The sequence below is a fragment of the Impatiens glandulifera genome, chromosome 1 (genome assembly GCF_907164915.1).
Source record: "Impatiens glandulifera chromosome 1, dImpGla2.1, whole genome shotgun sequence".
Taxonomy (NCBI): domain Eukaryota; kingdom Viridiplantae; phylum Streptophyta; class Magnoliopsida; order Ericales; family Balsaminaceae; genus Impatiens; species Impatiens glandulifera.
This window is the reverse complement of record NC_061862.1, coordinates 151469521-151483896: the sequence shown is the minus strand read 5'-3', so window position 1 is coordinate 151483896 and position 14376 is coordinate 151469521. Positions and strand designations below refer to the sequence as shown.

General features: G+C 34.2%; 2 protein-coding genes across 4 annotated transcripts; one reads left to right on the top strand and one right to left on the bottom strand.

Moving 5' to 3' along the window:
• Window positions 1-1040: 1040 nt before the first annotated feature.
• Window positions 1041-11939, top strand: LOC124920171 (E3 ubiquitin-protein ligase UPL7). 3 transcript variants are annotated; one of them, XM_047460593.1, is made up of 15 exons: window positions 1041-1174; window positions 1371-1493; window positions 2073-2313; window positions 2705-3288; window positions 3887-4867; window positions 4964-5298; window positions 5614-5892; window positions 5976-6228; window positions 7112-7282; window positions 7502-7594; window positions 8634-8741; window positions 9069-9185; window positions 9927-10016; window positions 10117-10223; window positions 11569-11939. In XM_047460593.1, exons 1-14 carry the CDS (start codon window positions 1151-1153, stop codon window positions 10198-10200), a joined length of 3483 nt encoding a protein of 1160 aa, XP_047316549.1. In that variant the 5' UTR covers window positions 1041-1150; the 3' UTR covers window positions 10201-10223; window positions 11569-11939. The 3 variants fall into 3 exon arrangements, with proteins under 3 accessions (XP_047316549.1, XP_047316550.1, XP_047316551.1); XM_047460594.1 differs by lacking the exons at window positions 1041-1174; window positions 1371-1493 and having other exon boundaries at window positions 2173-2313; window positions 2678-3288; XM_047460595.1 differs by lacking the exons at window positions 1041-1174; window positions 1371-1493 and having other exon boundaries at window positions 2200-2313; window positions 2687-3288.
• LOC124920173 (GDSL esterase/lipase At5g03820-like) lies at window positions 10359-12945 on the bottom strand. Its single transcript, XM_047460596.1, has 5 exons — window positions 12626-12945; window positions 12306-12436; window positions 11990-12223; window positions 11544-11799; window positions 10359-10866 (listed from the first exon to the last, which is right to left on the bottom strand). The coding sequence occupies exons 1-5, from the start codon at window positions 12867-12869 to the stop codon at window positions 10673-10675; spliced, it is 1059 nt and encodes a 352-aa protein (XP_047316552.1). The 5' UTR covers window positions 12870-12945; the 3' UTR covers window positions 10359-10672.
• Between the last annotated feature and the right edge of the window lie 1431 nt (window positions 12946-14376).

Below are 14376 nucleotides of genomic sequence, written 5' to 3'. Positions count from 1 at the left end.
TCGAATTTTGGGCCTTCATAGTTCCACAAAAAAAAAAATTAGATTTTTTTTTTTTGTTTACTTATGTCTAGTTTAAAATTTTGATAAAAAAAATTATTTTTATAAGATTTGAATCCAAATAAAATTCTAAGAACAAGACTTCATAAGTTCAAAGAGTTGCAAATAAAACAAAAAAATATGTAGACTGGACCATCTTCCGAAAGAGATGCCCTAAGCTCTCTTCTTTGTTACCTACTTGCCTAAAATCTATAGTTCACTAAGTTTTCTCAAAAAGAGAATATCCCTAAACCACTATATTACACCTTGTTAAAAATAAAATACATATATCTTAATTTGTTAGGAGATGACTGTCATGGGGAGTGGACTGTACTAATCCGAGGGTTTGCTGGGCTTACGCCGATCCTGTTTTTGAATAATCCGAGGGCTTGCTAGACTTACGCCGATCCTGTTCTTGAATGTAATATATGTTTTTTTTAAGGGCAGACCCTTAACTAAGTTGATCCACCAATTTTTTTTAACAAAAAAAAAAAAAAAATTATTTTAATATTTAAAAAAAATTTAATATAAGAATTATGAAGACGACCGTATAAAGAAGATGACACATAAATGTTTATTTAAATGTTAAATAACCAATTATAATCTGCTCCGAGATTTCTAATTTGAATTATCCGTAATGGACAATTATTTTTCGGTTTGGAAATTGGATGATATTTGAGTCTTGATCTAACTTTATACTTATTCTATCTTGAACACTATAAAAATAATTAAATATATAAAATTATCAAAAATAAATAAATAAATTTATATTTGATAAGAGTTTTAAAATATAACCGTCATCACTAAGAAATAAGAATAACCCTAAAAACATAGCTAAACTTTATGTGTTTTAAGAGAATCGGGCAGTATTTTTTATTTCAAGTAACTATTTTGATTTACAATTTACATTTTTATAACTCATTCGTGTCTGGCCTTAGGAACTGCCGCGATTGGGTACAAGCTGACTAACGTGCGCGTGTGTGGATTCGAAACTGTGAAGAGTTCTTCATCTTCTTCTTCTATGCGTGGGTTATTATGATCATCTCTATCAGGCTCTGTCAAAGTGAATGGATGAAGATTTTTCTCAGTTGAAGTTCTTCTGATTTCCAATCTTATGGACCAATCTACCAAGTACCAGGTCTCTCTACCTCTCTTTCTCACTCACACACACGCGCAATTCTCTGCAATCCTAAACCTTCTGGATTGATCGAAGGGTTTCTCAATGAAATGCCATTTTAGTTAATCGTACTCAAGGCTACGACCGGAAGCTAGCTACCATCGTTTTGTTTATTTGTTTAATTTTACTAACTCTCCTTTGGATCTTTTGATGCCAGGTCTCGCTGCGTGGAGCGAGCGCCAAGGAGATAACCAGGGATGCACTTCTCGAGAAGGTATCCAGAGAAAGGGAGCTTCGTAATTACACAAGGCGTGCTACAGCCGCCGCAATCATCATCCAGGTGATCACTTTTAGCTACCATTTCACGAAAATTCTATTGCTTTGCTTGGGAACAATTTTATCATTATCTTCTGGCTATATTGCTCGATCTGTGGGAATTGTCCCGTTTTTTTACTCAAGAGTTCTTCTTGCCAAGGGAAGAATGTTCACTTAGAAACTCTTAAATTGAAGAATTATGGGAAAACATTACAGCAAAAATAAAAACTAAAGGGAACCAAAACTAGACACTGTTATGTACAGTGCTAGCTAGGTAGCTTCCATATGTCAATTGAGACTTGAGAGATCATACTACAGATGAGTGGTATAGTAAGAGTCTTTGTCAAGTTTGTTTTCTTTTGTTTCCTAGTCATCAAATCATTCACGCAGATGTTTTGTTGCTAGACATAGCATTTGTTGGAACCTAGGAGGCAGAACGACTAATCTTAAGATTTGTTTAATGATCTGTCTTCTATTTTACTGTTTACATCCAGAGTTTCCAGTACCAGTCTATCCTTCCAATAAGCGATATATCTTAATGACATGTTATTGGTTTAATTTATTCATTTGTCTGTTTACTGTGTAATGATTGTTAAACTATCAGAAAGTCTGGAGGGCACACAAGCAAACACAAACTGTATGCAGACAGATTCAGCAAGATTGGGAAAAGATGATGGACGGACATGATCTTCCCTTAAACAGAACTTGGATTTCCACCAGTTTTCTGAGACCTTTCCTCTTATTTGTTACATTTTTGTCTGTTCGGTCTCAGAAGATTCAACCAAGTGAATTACGTTGTATGCAGAGATGCTTCAGAGTTCTATTGGAAAGTATCAACTCATCTGGTATGCGCTTATTGTTTTGAACTGTTTTTTTAATTTATTCTTCAGGACATGTAACTTTCATACCAAGTACTAGCAACCCATTTTCCAAACACTTTGTGTCCTAGTAAACAATTATTCAGTGATCATGCTTAGATGTCAATATCACATGGTCTCTGTTTTTTCAACTGATATGAAACTTGAGTTTATAAATAATAACAATGTGCATACAATTTCCTTGTCATCGATATGGATTACCATCATAGATGAGTTGCCTTTGTCTGACATGCCATATTCTTTTGTCATCTAATAAATCTTAGTCTTTTATTACCTTCCCTTTTGCTTTATCTATTTTATCATCTTCATTATGATTGAGTTCCTCATCTAGTGATGGCAGAATGCCCTTGATATGTAGATCCAGAGAAAAACTTTTGTTCCTTGGCTACAAGTACGCAGGAAAATAGGAAGATCTGGAGATATCAATCACGAAAACTTGTTTCCCTTTGCTTATTTGTCCTTGGAGAGTATGATGTATCTACTTCTTCAGCTCATCACAGTCTTGTTACCTCTCTGGCAATGCGCCTTTCTGTTGTCTTGACTGATCTGAAGGCATGGAGGTGCATCAATGATGATAATCATTTGGATGGAAAAATGGAAGTTGAAGATTTGATTCACTTCATGGGAAGTGAAGAAGGAAGATTGTACATGAATGTAAACCAATACATTTATAAATTGCATGCCCCCTTTTCTGCCCAGTTGAATGTTCCTCGGCAGACAGATGAGAGACTTGTGATTACTGCTAGTGCCATAACATTAGCTTTAAGGCCTCTTCACATTGCGAAGTTAACTGACTCTGGTTCTCTGGATATGCTGTATTCTGTTGAGCAGTTCTGTGTATTTATATTGACAATTCCTTGGCTTGCTCATCGGTTACCACCAGTCCTTTTGCCTGCTTTGTGCCATAAAACAGTTCTGTCGCTTTGCTTCAAGATGCTACTGGTAAGGTTCCATTAAGCAATATTTTTCATAGTTTAAGTGATTGTATTCCTTCTATTTAATTTCTTTTGATGTGATTCTGATACATGGTAGAAATTGGTCAAGAGAATAAGATGTGAAAGGATAGATTTAGATGAGAAAATAGATGTTCATTAAGTGAGAAGAGAGAATGCCAACCGGCTAGGAAGAAGAGAGCAATTCAGTCCATACATGCGTACCCTAATTCTCCTATATGCTCACTATTTAAATGAAATACAGGAAATAACAAATAAAGTTAATTAACAAAATTCCATTAGTCCAGTCCAGTTTGTTAGGGGATTTTGAACGATTCACGTGACCCTTCATGTGTCTTTTTATGTGAAGAATATGTCCTGAACAATTTGGCAATATCAGGATTTTAGAGGCAGAACAATAAGTTTCTTCCTTTTTTATTGTTTTCCACTTGATGTGAGTCATTCTGTTTCTTTCATTTTTCGGTTTTCCACTTAATGTGATTCAATCTGTTTCCTGTGTTCCCTCTCTTGTATTTCCTTTGTTTTTATTTTGGAAATCTTTTTCCAAAAGTTTTTGGAGCTAATTAGGTTTTGGCAGGTGTCGGTAGATATACAAAGAGAAAATTCTAAACAAGATTTCTGAGAAGGATCAGTTATATACTGTATCATGTCTATCAATGATGCCAAAAGTTGGTTGGCTTCTCGCAAACATCATATGCCTGGCAACAGGAAGCAATAACAACTCAGAAGTGCCAGGGAAGTTGATCAGAGGGATAGACCTCACCTCCTATGTCCATGTTATTATTAATCTTTCCGAAAACTTATTAGTTTGGTTTGAGAAAGCTCGGTCAATAAAAAAGGACAGTGATGGAGTCGAGGTGTATACTGAACTATTTGAAGAATTCTCTACTACGCTGCTTTGTGGGACTCAAACTCTTAGTTCTGTGAAAATGTCATACATCGACTTCTTTAGTCCGGTTTATCAACAGTGTCATCTTATGGAACTTTTATCCTTGGAGAATGATAGTTCTTCTGATGAGCCCCATAATCTCTTGCCAACAAATTCAGAATGCCAGGGAAAGCGAGGTTTAATTGATGTGGCATATTACTATTCTTGCATGCTTAGAATATTTTTGTTACTGAATCCAGTAGCAGGCCCAATGTCTGTTCTCAATATGCTGTCTTTTACCCCTGGATTTCTTATTACTTTGTGGCAAACAGTAGAAAGCTCTATTTTTTCTGGGAGAAGTCGCTTAACCAAGGACAGTAGTCATACTGGAGATACGTTATCTGAAAAGAAGAATGGTAATGTTAGTAAGCATAAACGTGTTGTGAAGGATGAAGGAAGAAAATGGGCAAGTGTTCTGCATAAAATTACTGGCAAGTCACAAGCCAATATAGAGTCAGCTGATATTCAACCACGGTCGAAACAGGTCGATGATGATTCTTATGGTATATGGAACATTGAGTCCCTGAAGCATGGTGCAGAAGGGATGTCGAAAGATGCATTTTGTCTACTCCATCTATTTTGTTCAACCTATTCACACCTGTTGGTAGTCCTTGATGACATAGAGTTCTATGAGAAACAGGTGAAGATCGGGATTTATTTTATTCTGTAAATTTTTCTTTAAGTTTGGATTTTTTTATCATTACAAGACTTAGTATGTGTTATTTATTTAAATTAGGTTCCCTTCAAATTGGAGCAGCAACAGGGAATTGCATCAATGCTTAATACATTCGTGTATAATACTTTGTCCCACAGTTTTAGCCTGCAAACTAGGCCTCTTGTGGATGCTGCTATCCGGTGTTTGCATCTGCTGTATGAGAGGGATTGCAGGCACCAGTTTTGTCCTCCAGCTTTGTGGCTTGCACCTGCCATGAAGACTAGACCAACAATTGCAGTAGCTGCGAGAACTCATGAAGCTTTATCAGCTAATTTAAGATTGGAGGATGCCTCAACCCTTCCAAACATGAGTTCTGCTGTTATTTATATTCCACACATCTTTCCATTTGAAGAAAGGTGAGTCTAAGTTATCTCAGTTCCGTCTTCTCTACATGGTATAACCTATGGTAACAATGTGTTTTCTCAAATATGCTTTAACTTTATGATTTTTGGCGAGGATGAGTTATCCATTTCCTCACTGTAATTGTTTTTATCAGATATTACTTAGTTTTTCTTGCATTCAGCTTTAGGCATAAATCAGGTGTAACTTCATTAAAAAAAATTCGGCAGTTGCTCATCTTGTTCAATGTGAAAATCCTTGAATATTTTCAAGATGAGAGCATTGTTAGCTTTGTCTAACATATTTTATCCACTTCACCTGCTTCTGTGCAGAGTTCAAATGTTCAGAGAATTCATCAATATGGACAAGACATCAAGAAGAATGGCTGGTGAAGTGGTTAGCAGTGGTTCACGTGCAGTAGAGGTCGTCATTCGACGTTCTCATGTCATTGAGGATGGATTTCAACAGTTAAATTCTCTAGGTTCAAGGTTAAAATCCAACATTCATGTCTCATTTGTTGGCGAATCAGGCCTTCAAGAGGCTGGCTTAGACTATGGTGGATTATCCAAGGAGTTCCTGACAGATATAGCTAAAGCGGCATTTTCACCTGAGTAGGGTTAACTCTTGCTTACATGTTTTCAACTGTTCATTTTTTTTCCATTGCAAATGACAGTAGCCTCATTCATGGTTTCAGGTATGGACTATTCTGTCAGACCTCAACTTCGGACAGGCTTATAATTCCCAACACAACAGCAAGACACATAGATAATGGTATCCAAATGATTGAGTTTCTCGGTAGAATTGTAGGCAAAGCACTTTATGAAGGCATACTACTCGATTACTCCTTTTCCCTTGTTTTTGTGCAAAAGTTGTTGGGCCGCTATAGTTTCCTTGATGAATTATCAACTCTTGATTCTGAGCTCTACAAGAATATCATGTATGTTAAGGTAAGGCTTTGTTGAGATCTGGAGTCAATAGATTTTCATTCTGCATGATTTAGTATATATGTTATTGAATTCTCTTCTTTATGAGCCATCTATTTTTCTTTTGTTTATCATAACTTGATTTGAGTTCATGATTAATTTACCATTTTCTTTTCAATGGATAAGGTCATCAGGTTGATTTTCCAGTTCCTAAAATTCTAATAAGCAATAGATAATTGTTTCCATTTTAGTATTATGTAGTCTTGGCTAGGGTGGATTCACTGTTGTCATTATGAATAATGCTAGTTAGTTCCAGAGTTTTAAATGATTTTCCTTATATCCACCATATGAATCAATTATGTTGGAGTTGTTAATGTGAATTAGTTAACCAATTGGATCTCACTAACTAGTTGAAGAGACCTTTACTAATCTTGAACCATTTTGACAAGTTGGTAAACCATCCAGAAATACAAGCCATTATATTTTCTCCTTCGTGAAAAGCTTGGATACATAAGAAGGCCTCCATTGTCATGAGGATTAAAAATGTTCTGATGGATTGAGCTGTCAGTTTTCACCTTTGATTTGTTTATTTGAGCCATTTGTACTATTTGAAAAGAATCTTCAACTGACCATATATCTATATGTATTATAAATTTCATGGATGATCAGCTATCTAAAGTTTATGCGGTGTAGATGGTTATGATGGGTTGACATGTCTAAACAGTTAAATGGTGAATAACCCAGATGCTATTGTAATTATAATATAACCTATTAATTGACTTAATGAGTTACAAGTTTGAGTATCCGCATATTGTAGCACAAGCTTTGAAGTGCTCAGTCTTTGTATATTGGGTGCTTGAACTATTCATTTCAATCTGGTTCACATCTGCCTTCATTTTGATTGCAGCATTACAATGGCGATGTTAGAGAACTTTGTCTTGATTTTACTGTTACAGAAGAATCACTTGGAAAAAGACAAGTTATTGATCTAAAACCTGGTGGCAAGGACATCTGTGTAACAAATGAGAACAAATTACAATATATTCATGCAATGGCAGATTACAAACTTAACCGGCAGGTATACAATTTTCCTTGCCCCAAGTGGATGTACAAATTTGAGACGAAATCCACAATTGATAATAAGACCAATCCTTATTGATTGTAATATTTTGTGTAAGACCTTGAATTGTTGGTCATCATGGATACACCTGCTTTTTAAACTTTGTCATTCATTTTGTGATTGAAGGAGTACATTGTTATTGTATATTGGTGGCTAAATTTGTTTTTTATGTCACAGATATTGCCTCTGTCAAATGCTTTCCTTAGGGGGTTAATGGATCTTATATCCCCATCGTGGTTGAAGTTGTTCAATGCCAGTGAATTTAATCAGGTGCTTGCATTTTTGTGGATAATAATCTTAGTAGAGTATCTAATTATTACCATGTACAAATGGGTCACACACCTACACAAGTTATTTGTATGCATTTGAGCTTTACACTCAGTAAGTATTTACAATTGACCATCTTTGGTTATCACAAAATCTTGGGCATTATGTAAAAGGTTGTAGTGCATAACATGCATATTTCAGTTGTCACGTGTGGTTACTAAGGAAACCGATGCAAGTTTGGCAATGCATATCGTTGGTTATTAAACCTTGTAATGGAGGATCAAACAGAACTACTATATCATATCGTTGGAGGCTCCATTTCATTTTTCACAGAAAAGAACCACCTTCTCCGGTTATCCCGGCATAATAATTAGGGGAGTGCTATATGCCAATTATTATCTTCTTTTTTTTAAAAAAATATTTCTTGCCATTTAACATCATTTCAACCATCCACACAACCTCATCACCATAAAATGTTATTCGATGACATCTATTACAGCTAAATTCTTCCAATCCGATTCCCTCATCTAAACAAATAGTTGAGAATTGTTTATTTCCTACAAAAATTAGGAAGAGCGTCTTACAGTGGTATCGTCGAATCTGATTTCACTTGGGGTTTATTAATGAAAAGTACTCTAGGAAGTAGTTGGACCAAGACATGCTTTGTTTGAGCTTTTGCTGACTTGAGTTTCATGAAGGGCACATATAGTTTGAGAAAAGACTTGCTAGAGTGGGATTTTAACTAGTTATTAGTTAGCCTAAGAAGACTCCCCCGTGACCTTTGGAAACTGAGTGTTGGATGTATACAGTTTCTTTCAGTGCATAATTGTTTCTGCACATATTATTGATAGACTTTTAGATCAAAATATATAACAAATCAATTGCAGTTTAGAACTCTAGCTTAATTGTCGCCTTATTTTCCTTTTATTTATGTTGTTGAACATAATTATTTATCTTTTTGAGACTAAATGCTTTTACTGATACACATGTCATAATGAGTTTCCCTTGCTGCAATGATGATGAATATCCTGATTCTGTGCAGTTACTTTCTGGTGGAAAGCATGACATTGATGTCGTTGATTTAAGAAATAACACCAGGTATACCGGTGGCTATACTGAAGGAAATCGAACCATTAAAATCTTCTGGGAGGTAGTGTACTGGAGTATCTTGGTTGCTGGTTATGTGAAGTTCTGATGCTCGTTTAATTGGTTCCTCTGTCCTGTTTATGCTGCTTAGCCATAAAATTAGTTTGGACCTTCTATCATTAGCTTGCATCATTTTAATCCAGTAACATTGACTAGCTGCTTACATGCCAGGCATAATATTGTCCTATTTCTTTCTTTTAAGACTTTGCCTCGTTCAAAAACATCATCCATTTGGAGTATCGATAATAATACTTGTTACAAAGACACTCTTCTAATGTACGATTTAAGGGTGAGATTTAATAAATAATTCCCTCTTCATTTGATCTCCCAGGTACTTGCAGGATTTGAAGCAAAAGACCGTTGTATGCTTCTTAAGTTTGTTACCAGTTGTTCTCGTGCTCCTTTACTTGGGTTTAAATACTTGCAGCCAGCCTTTACCATTCATAAGGTACCTCAATGTATAGAATGGAAAAAGGAATGCTGGCTGATTCAATCTTCTTAATATATGTTTTTTAGTGGTTTGATGTAACTGTTACTGCGGTTGTGTGCCATGGAATGATTTAAAGCAATTTTTTGATGCTTTAACATACTCATTCATAATGTTCTTATGACTAACTCTACATATTTATTAATAATGATATTTATAAGTTTTCTTCTTTTATTAATTGAACATGTCATTTGCATGATATTAGGTACAAAATATTAATCTTTTTTTAAAAAAATGTGTGGCTCCAAAATGTCCAATTACTTGTAAGAATTGAAGTGAGTATATATAAGGTGGTGTATGGAGAAATATAATTTAGATACACCAAAACAAGGTCTATGTTATGTTAGATTCATCTTATTATGCAAACAAATTAAGATTATATTGTAAAGGGATTAAGAGAAGTAGACTAATTAAGATTAGCACTTAAAATGTGAATTTGTCATAGATTTTTTTTTACAATGTTAGATTTAAACAGTGACCTCCCATATGGAATGAGACTCCAAAGTCCAACCACTAGAATAAGTCTTGGGTACTTAATAGAAATATGTGTTATCATATAACTTACTTAGTTCTTGATTCAATTTTATGGACCTTATGGTGATTATGTATAAGATGATAATGGTTCTGAGTGTAATAATCGTCCAAATCTTATTTTCTAATAAATTGTAACTGAATCTGCATCTTTGTTTTTAAAATGAATAGGTTGTCTGTGATATGCCAATCTGGGCAACAGTTGCTGGACAAGATGTGGAGCGACTTCCATCGGCTTCCACATGTTACAATACATTAAAGGTATTTATCAAAACTTTTTTCCTTAGTTGGATTAATTTGGTAGAACTACTCAAAACAAGAACTATATCTAAGAAGTCTTTGTCATGATTACTGATTGCAGCTGCCTACATACAAGCGATCTAACACACTCAGAGCAAAACTTCTATATGCTATCAATTCCAATGCTGGATTTGAGCTTTCATAATGTCCTGTTGCAATTATGACAAGGTAAATATCTATTTATACAAACTTTATTTTTTCCAAAAAAGTATATCTTTGGTTTTTTCTAATGTTCTCTAGAAAGGTTCCTTTAACACATATAGATATGTATATATATATATTCAAATAAGTTGCTCTTTACCATATTGGTGGCCTTGAAGTATTTGTGACAAATTGGCAAGTAGCACTTAAGCAGACATGACCATTTCTAGAATAGCTTGTTAAAAGACAAATACTGATCTTTTGTGCTCCAATAATAATATTTGTAAAAACGAAATAAGCTGAAAAGATTACATAAGTTGATACATTCTCATGGCTTGGATGTAATGTCATTCCACAAGTCATAAAATACCCAAACATTCGATAATGGCCTTATTTCTGGATAGCAGCTATATTTAATGTATATAGCAATTTAAGACCGTGAAAAATAGAGTATTTCTGAACTGCATGATTCTAGGCTAAGCGATAAGAGAAATCCCTTGTGCTAGAAGATTGTCTGCCAAAACTTTATTTGCATTTTCAGAGGGGTGAAATCCATCCCAGAACACATATCCAGTTGCATTAGAGCATGTCCCTATGGACCTTTCATTACAAAGAAGCGATGTTTCAACGGTACCAGTTCCACAGCAAGCCCTCCTCGACTCAAAGAACCCTGGAAAAGAATGTAACGATAAAGTAAATTGCATTTTCTAGTTAGTGGATAAACCATTAAAGAATGTTGTTCCATGTAAATTAACAACTTCAAAATATTGTTTATTCAAATATAATGAAAGGTGAAGATCACAACATTTGATTTTCAGCAGTACTAAACCAAAAGAACTCACATAAACTAACATTTCCAAATAATCTTGTTTAAAAATTTAGGTTTTAGGAAATTAGGTTATTTGGGTAAAACTTAAAAGACATTAGGAGCTAATCTGATCTTGGGTAATTTGGGTTTTTCGAAAGAAAAAAAATCTCTATCACATCACCTATCATTTCAATCACTTAATTTATCAACTAAAATACCCTTACTTTACTTTTTATAAAACTTAAGTTTTAAATTCAAAAGGTCATTTTAGTAAGTTAACCCAAATATAAAACTCACTTTTTCATCAAACAAGATTTGGATTTCATAACCTTCAAATAACCCCGCCTAAAAAAATCTCTAGGGCTATAAATATATAATGTAAAAAATATATTATTTAAAAAAATATTGTTGATTGGATAGTGAGTTATTGTTAAAATTAATCTCAAGTAACCCACATTAAGCAAGAACCTTCACATTCTTTGATTTCAGTAGTTAAATGATTATATCATGATTTCAATAGTGAAAGAAGAACATTGTACCATTCTCATTAGGCTTTGAGATCAGGTCTAGAAGAGGTTGATAGATATTGAACACAACGAGTTTGAGTCCGGGGAGCGTATTCAGAAGAGCTTGGGACGTATTATTGAGTTTACTATTGAAGGAAACAGCATCCTGGTTCAACCTCGCAACACATTGGTTACTTCCTGCACCAAACATGGTGATAGCTGCTGGCAAGCATCCTGTTGGTGGTAGGCCTGTTACTCCAATCCTTCTTGCTCCTAGCTTGTACAGACTCTGTATAACAAGGTCAAATTATGTTCATAAAAAGTTTATTCGTTTGTTGTGTTTGCGAGTTAAACCAAAATATGTAAGATAATGATGAAATACATGGATCATTTTTATTTATTTATTTGAAAATTGGATTTTGTCATTGCTTGTATTTTTTCTTTTCCGTGTGTAACATGAAGGTGATGGAAGGGAAAACCTGAATAAAGACGGAGTAGGACTGCATGAGAACGTCGGAGAATTGATCAGGTGAGTAAGATCTATAGATTAGTGGGTTGACATAGTAGTTTTGAAGGAAATCACTGCTTCCTGCACTCAAGAGATGAATTCCTCCTGAGAAAATAGCATTTGCTTTATCTTCCCCAACCATTTTTTTGACTTTGTCTTGGTAGTCCATGTAGTTTACAAGCTGCTGAGGCAGTGAAATTGCATGCTGCACAAACAACACACACACAGTACACACTAGTTAATTGTCAAACCATAACCAGAGTTAGAATTTTGTTGGTTAAACATACATAGAACTGAGATGTTCTGTCATAGTATCCACAACCGCCTGAGGCGAAGTTGACGCCTGTGAGGAGTCTCTGTCCTTGAGCTTCTTGACTTAGGTAAGGTGGAGGATAAGAGTTGAATCCCATGTACTCAACTGAAACAAAGGTTAGTATTTATTTAGAAACAACCCTAAGCAATGTTGTTTTGTTGGATATAGAGGAGGTTTCTTTTTTCCAGATTAGGCTAACATGCCCCCACTTAAATAAGGACGTTCTTAGTGAGAATCGAATAATGGAAAAAACTCGGGTCTAGGAAAAAAAAAAGGAGTTGAGGATTTTTTTACCAGTGTAGTCTGTTGCTAGCTTTCCATTGCAGAACCTCCCAGTGGGTTTCTTATCGACCAAGTCTCTTCCATAGGGAGGGAAGTTTGATTTGATCAATGTATTAAGGTAGTTGTTGTTCCCTGCATCAACTACAGAATCACCAAATATGCAGATCATAGGAACAATAGGATCCCCATGAACCAGTAAGAATCCCATACAAATTAGAATGCAGTAGTTCAAAGGGAGGCTTCCTGTAAACTTCATTTTTTCCCTTCACAAGAAAGAAAGATGGAGAGTTTGTGCATGGAAAAGAGGACTGGTGAAGTAGAACTTTAAGGAAGGTGCAGTAAATATTAGGTCAAAACTGAGTTGTAAATATCAGGTGAGGGTTGGGATTCCATTTAATGTGTTATATTTACTGTCTGGGGAGCATGCAGCTTTTATTGGTAGATGTAATAAATTTGATTCATCATAACTTCACAAGAAAAAAGAGACGGTAAATTAATAATTGCATTGGTTTTGGGTAACTAGGGTTTGTTTGATCTTGGGTTATTTGGATATTTCAAAATAGTGTGTAGATTAGTATATTTTTTTTAAAAATGTTAACTTTTATTAAAAAAACGTAAAATACGTTAAATGTTACAAAAGGGAAGAAAAAAAACAAAACAATAAATAGGAAAACAACATAAGAATTTTAAATGTCAATAAGATCGAAAAATTATTATCTTATACAAGTTCATTTTTTTTTGGATTGAGGCGAACGCGTGTAACATAAATTCTTTGAGACGCTCGTATCCATGATTTTTTTCTTCGAATTTTTATTTATTTATTTCTTTTCATGTTATTCTCCCACACGATGAGAATTGGTTACCTGAATTAAGTCTATTTATCACCCAAATCTATTTGACGACATTTGTTTTGGAAACAGATTTGTGAGTTAAAATTTGGATACACATTGTTTCTAAATGTATTTACAAATGAGGCGGTTAATTAGATCGTTTCGAAGGATTTATGTTACACGAGTTCGCTTTCATTCAAAAAAGGGGTTTATACAGGATAATCGAGCGAGGCACTAGACAAAAGGGGCTAAATTTTTTTGATCTTATTGATATTTAAAATTTTTACGTTGTTTTTTATTTTTATTTTATTTATTGTTTTTTTATTTTTTCTTCACCTTTGTAACGTTTAAAAAGAAACAAATAAGGTGGATAAAATAACACTTAAAAAGTGAGGTTGATATATTGAAAATTGGAGGATAAAATGAGATTATTTACATATTTTACTTTTTTTACAACTGTAAAACATTAAAGCTCTGACCTGCATGCTTTATGATGCAAAATTGCAGATTGGTTATTGGAAGTAATTAAATCTCTTTTTTTTTCACTGTTCTTTTAAGCCAATTTAATGCCATATGACATTTACTCTCTTCTTTCTTGGTTGTTTCATTCACATTTCCTTTACTTACCAATAGAGAAATCTATTTGTCTATTTATCACCCAAATCTATCCTCAAAGATGGACTAATGGAGAAACAACAAGTTAAACACTAATTAGGGTAACCTGGATTGGATTAGTTAGTTTTTGGATAATTGTAATTTGACCATAATAACTTAGTTATATTCTATTAATAATCTCTGTTCGATCATTTTTATATTAAGAAGCATTTTGATATTTGATAAGATACTTCAAATAATTTATATTAAATATATTATAAAGAGTAATGATAGAGAGCGGGAAAAAAGTGACAAGAAAGTCTAGGAAAATTGTGTGTC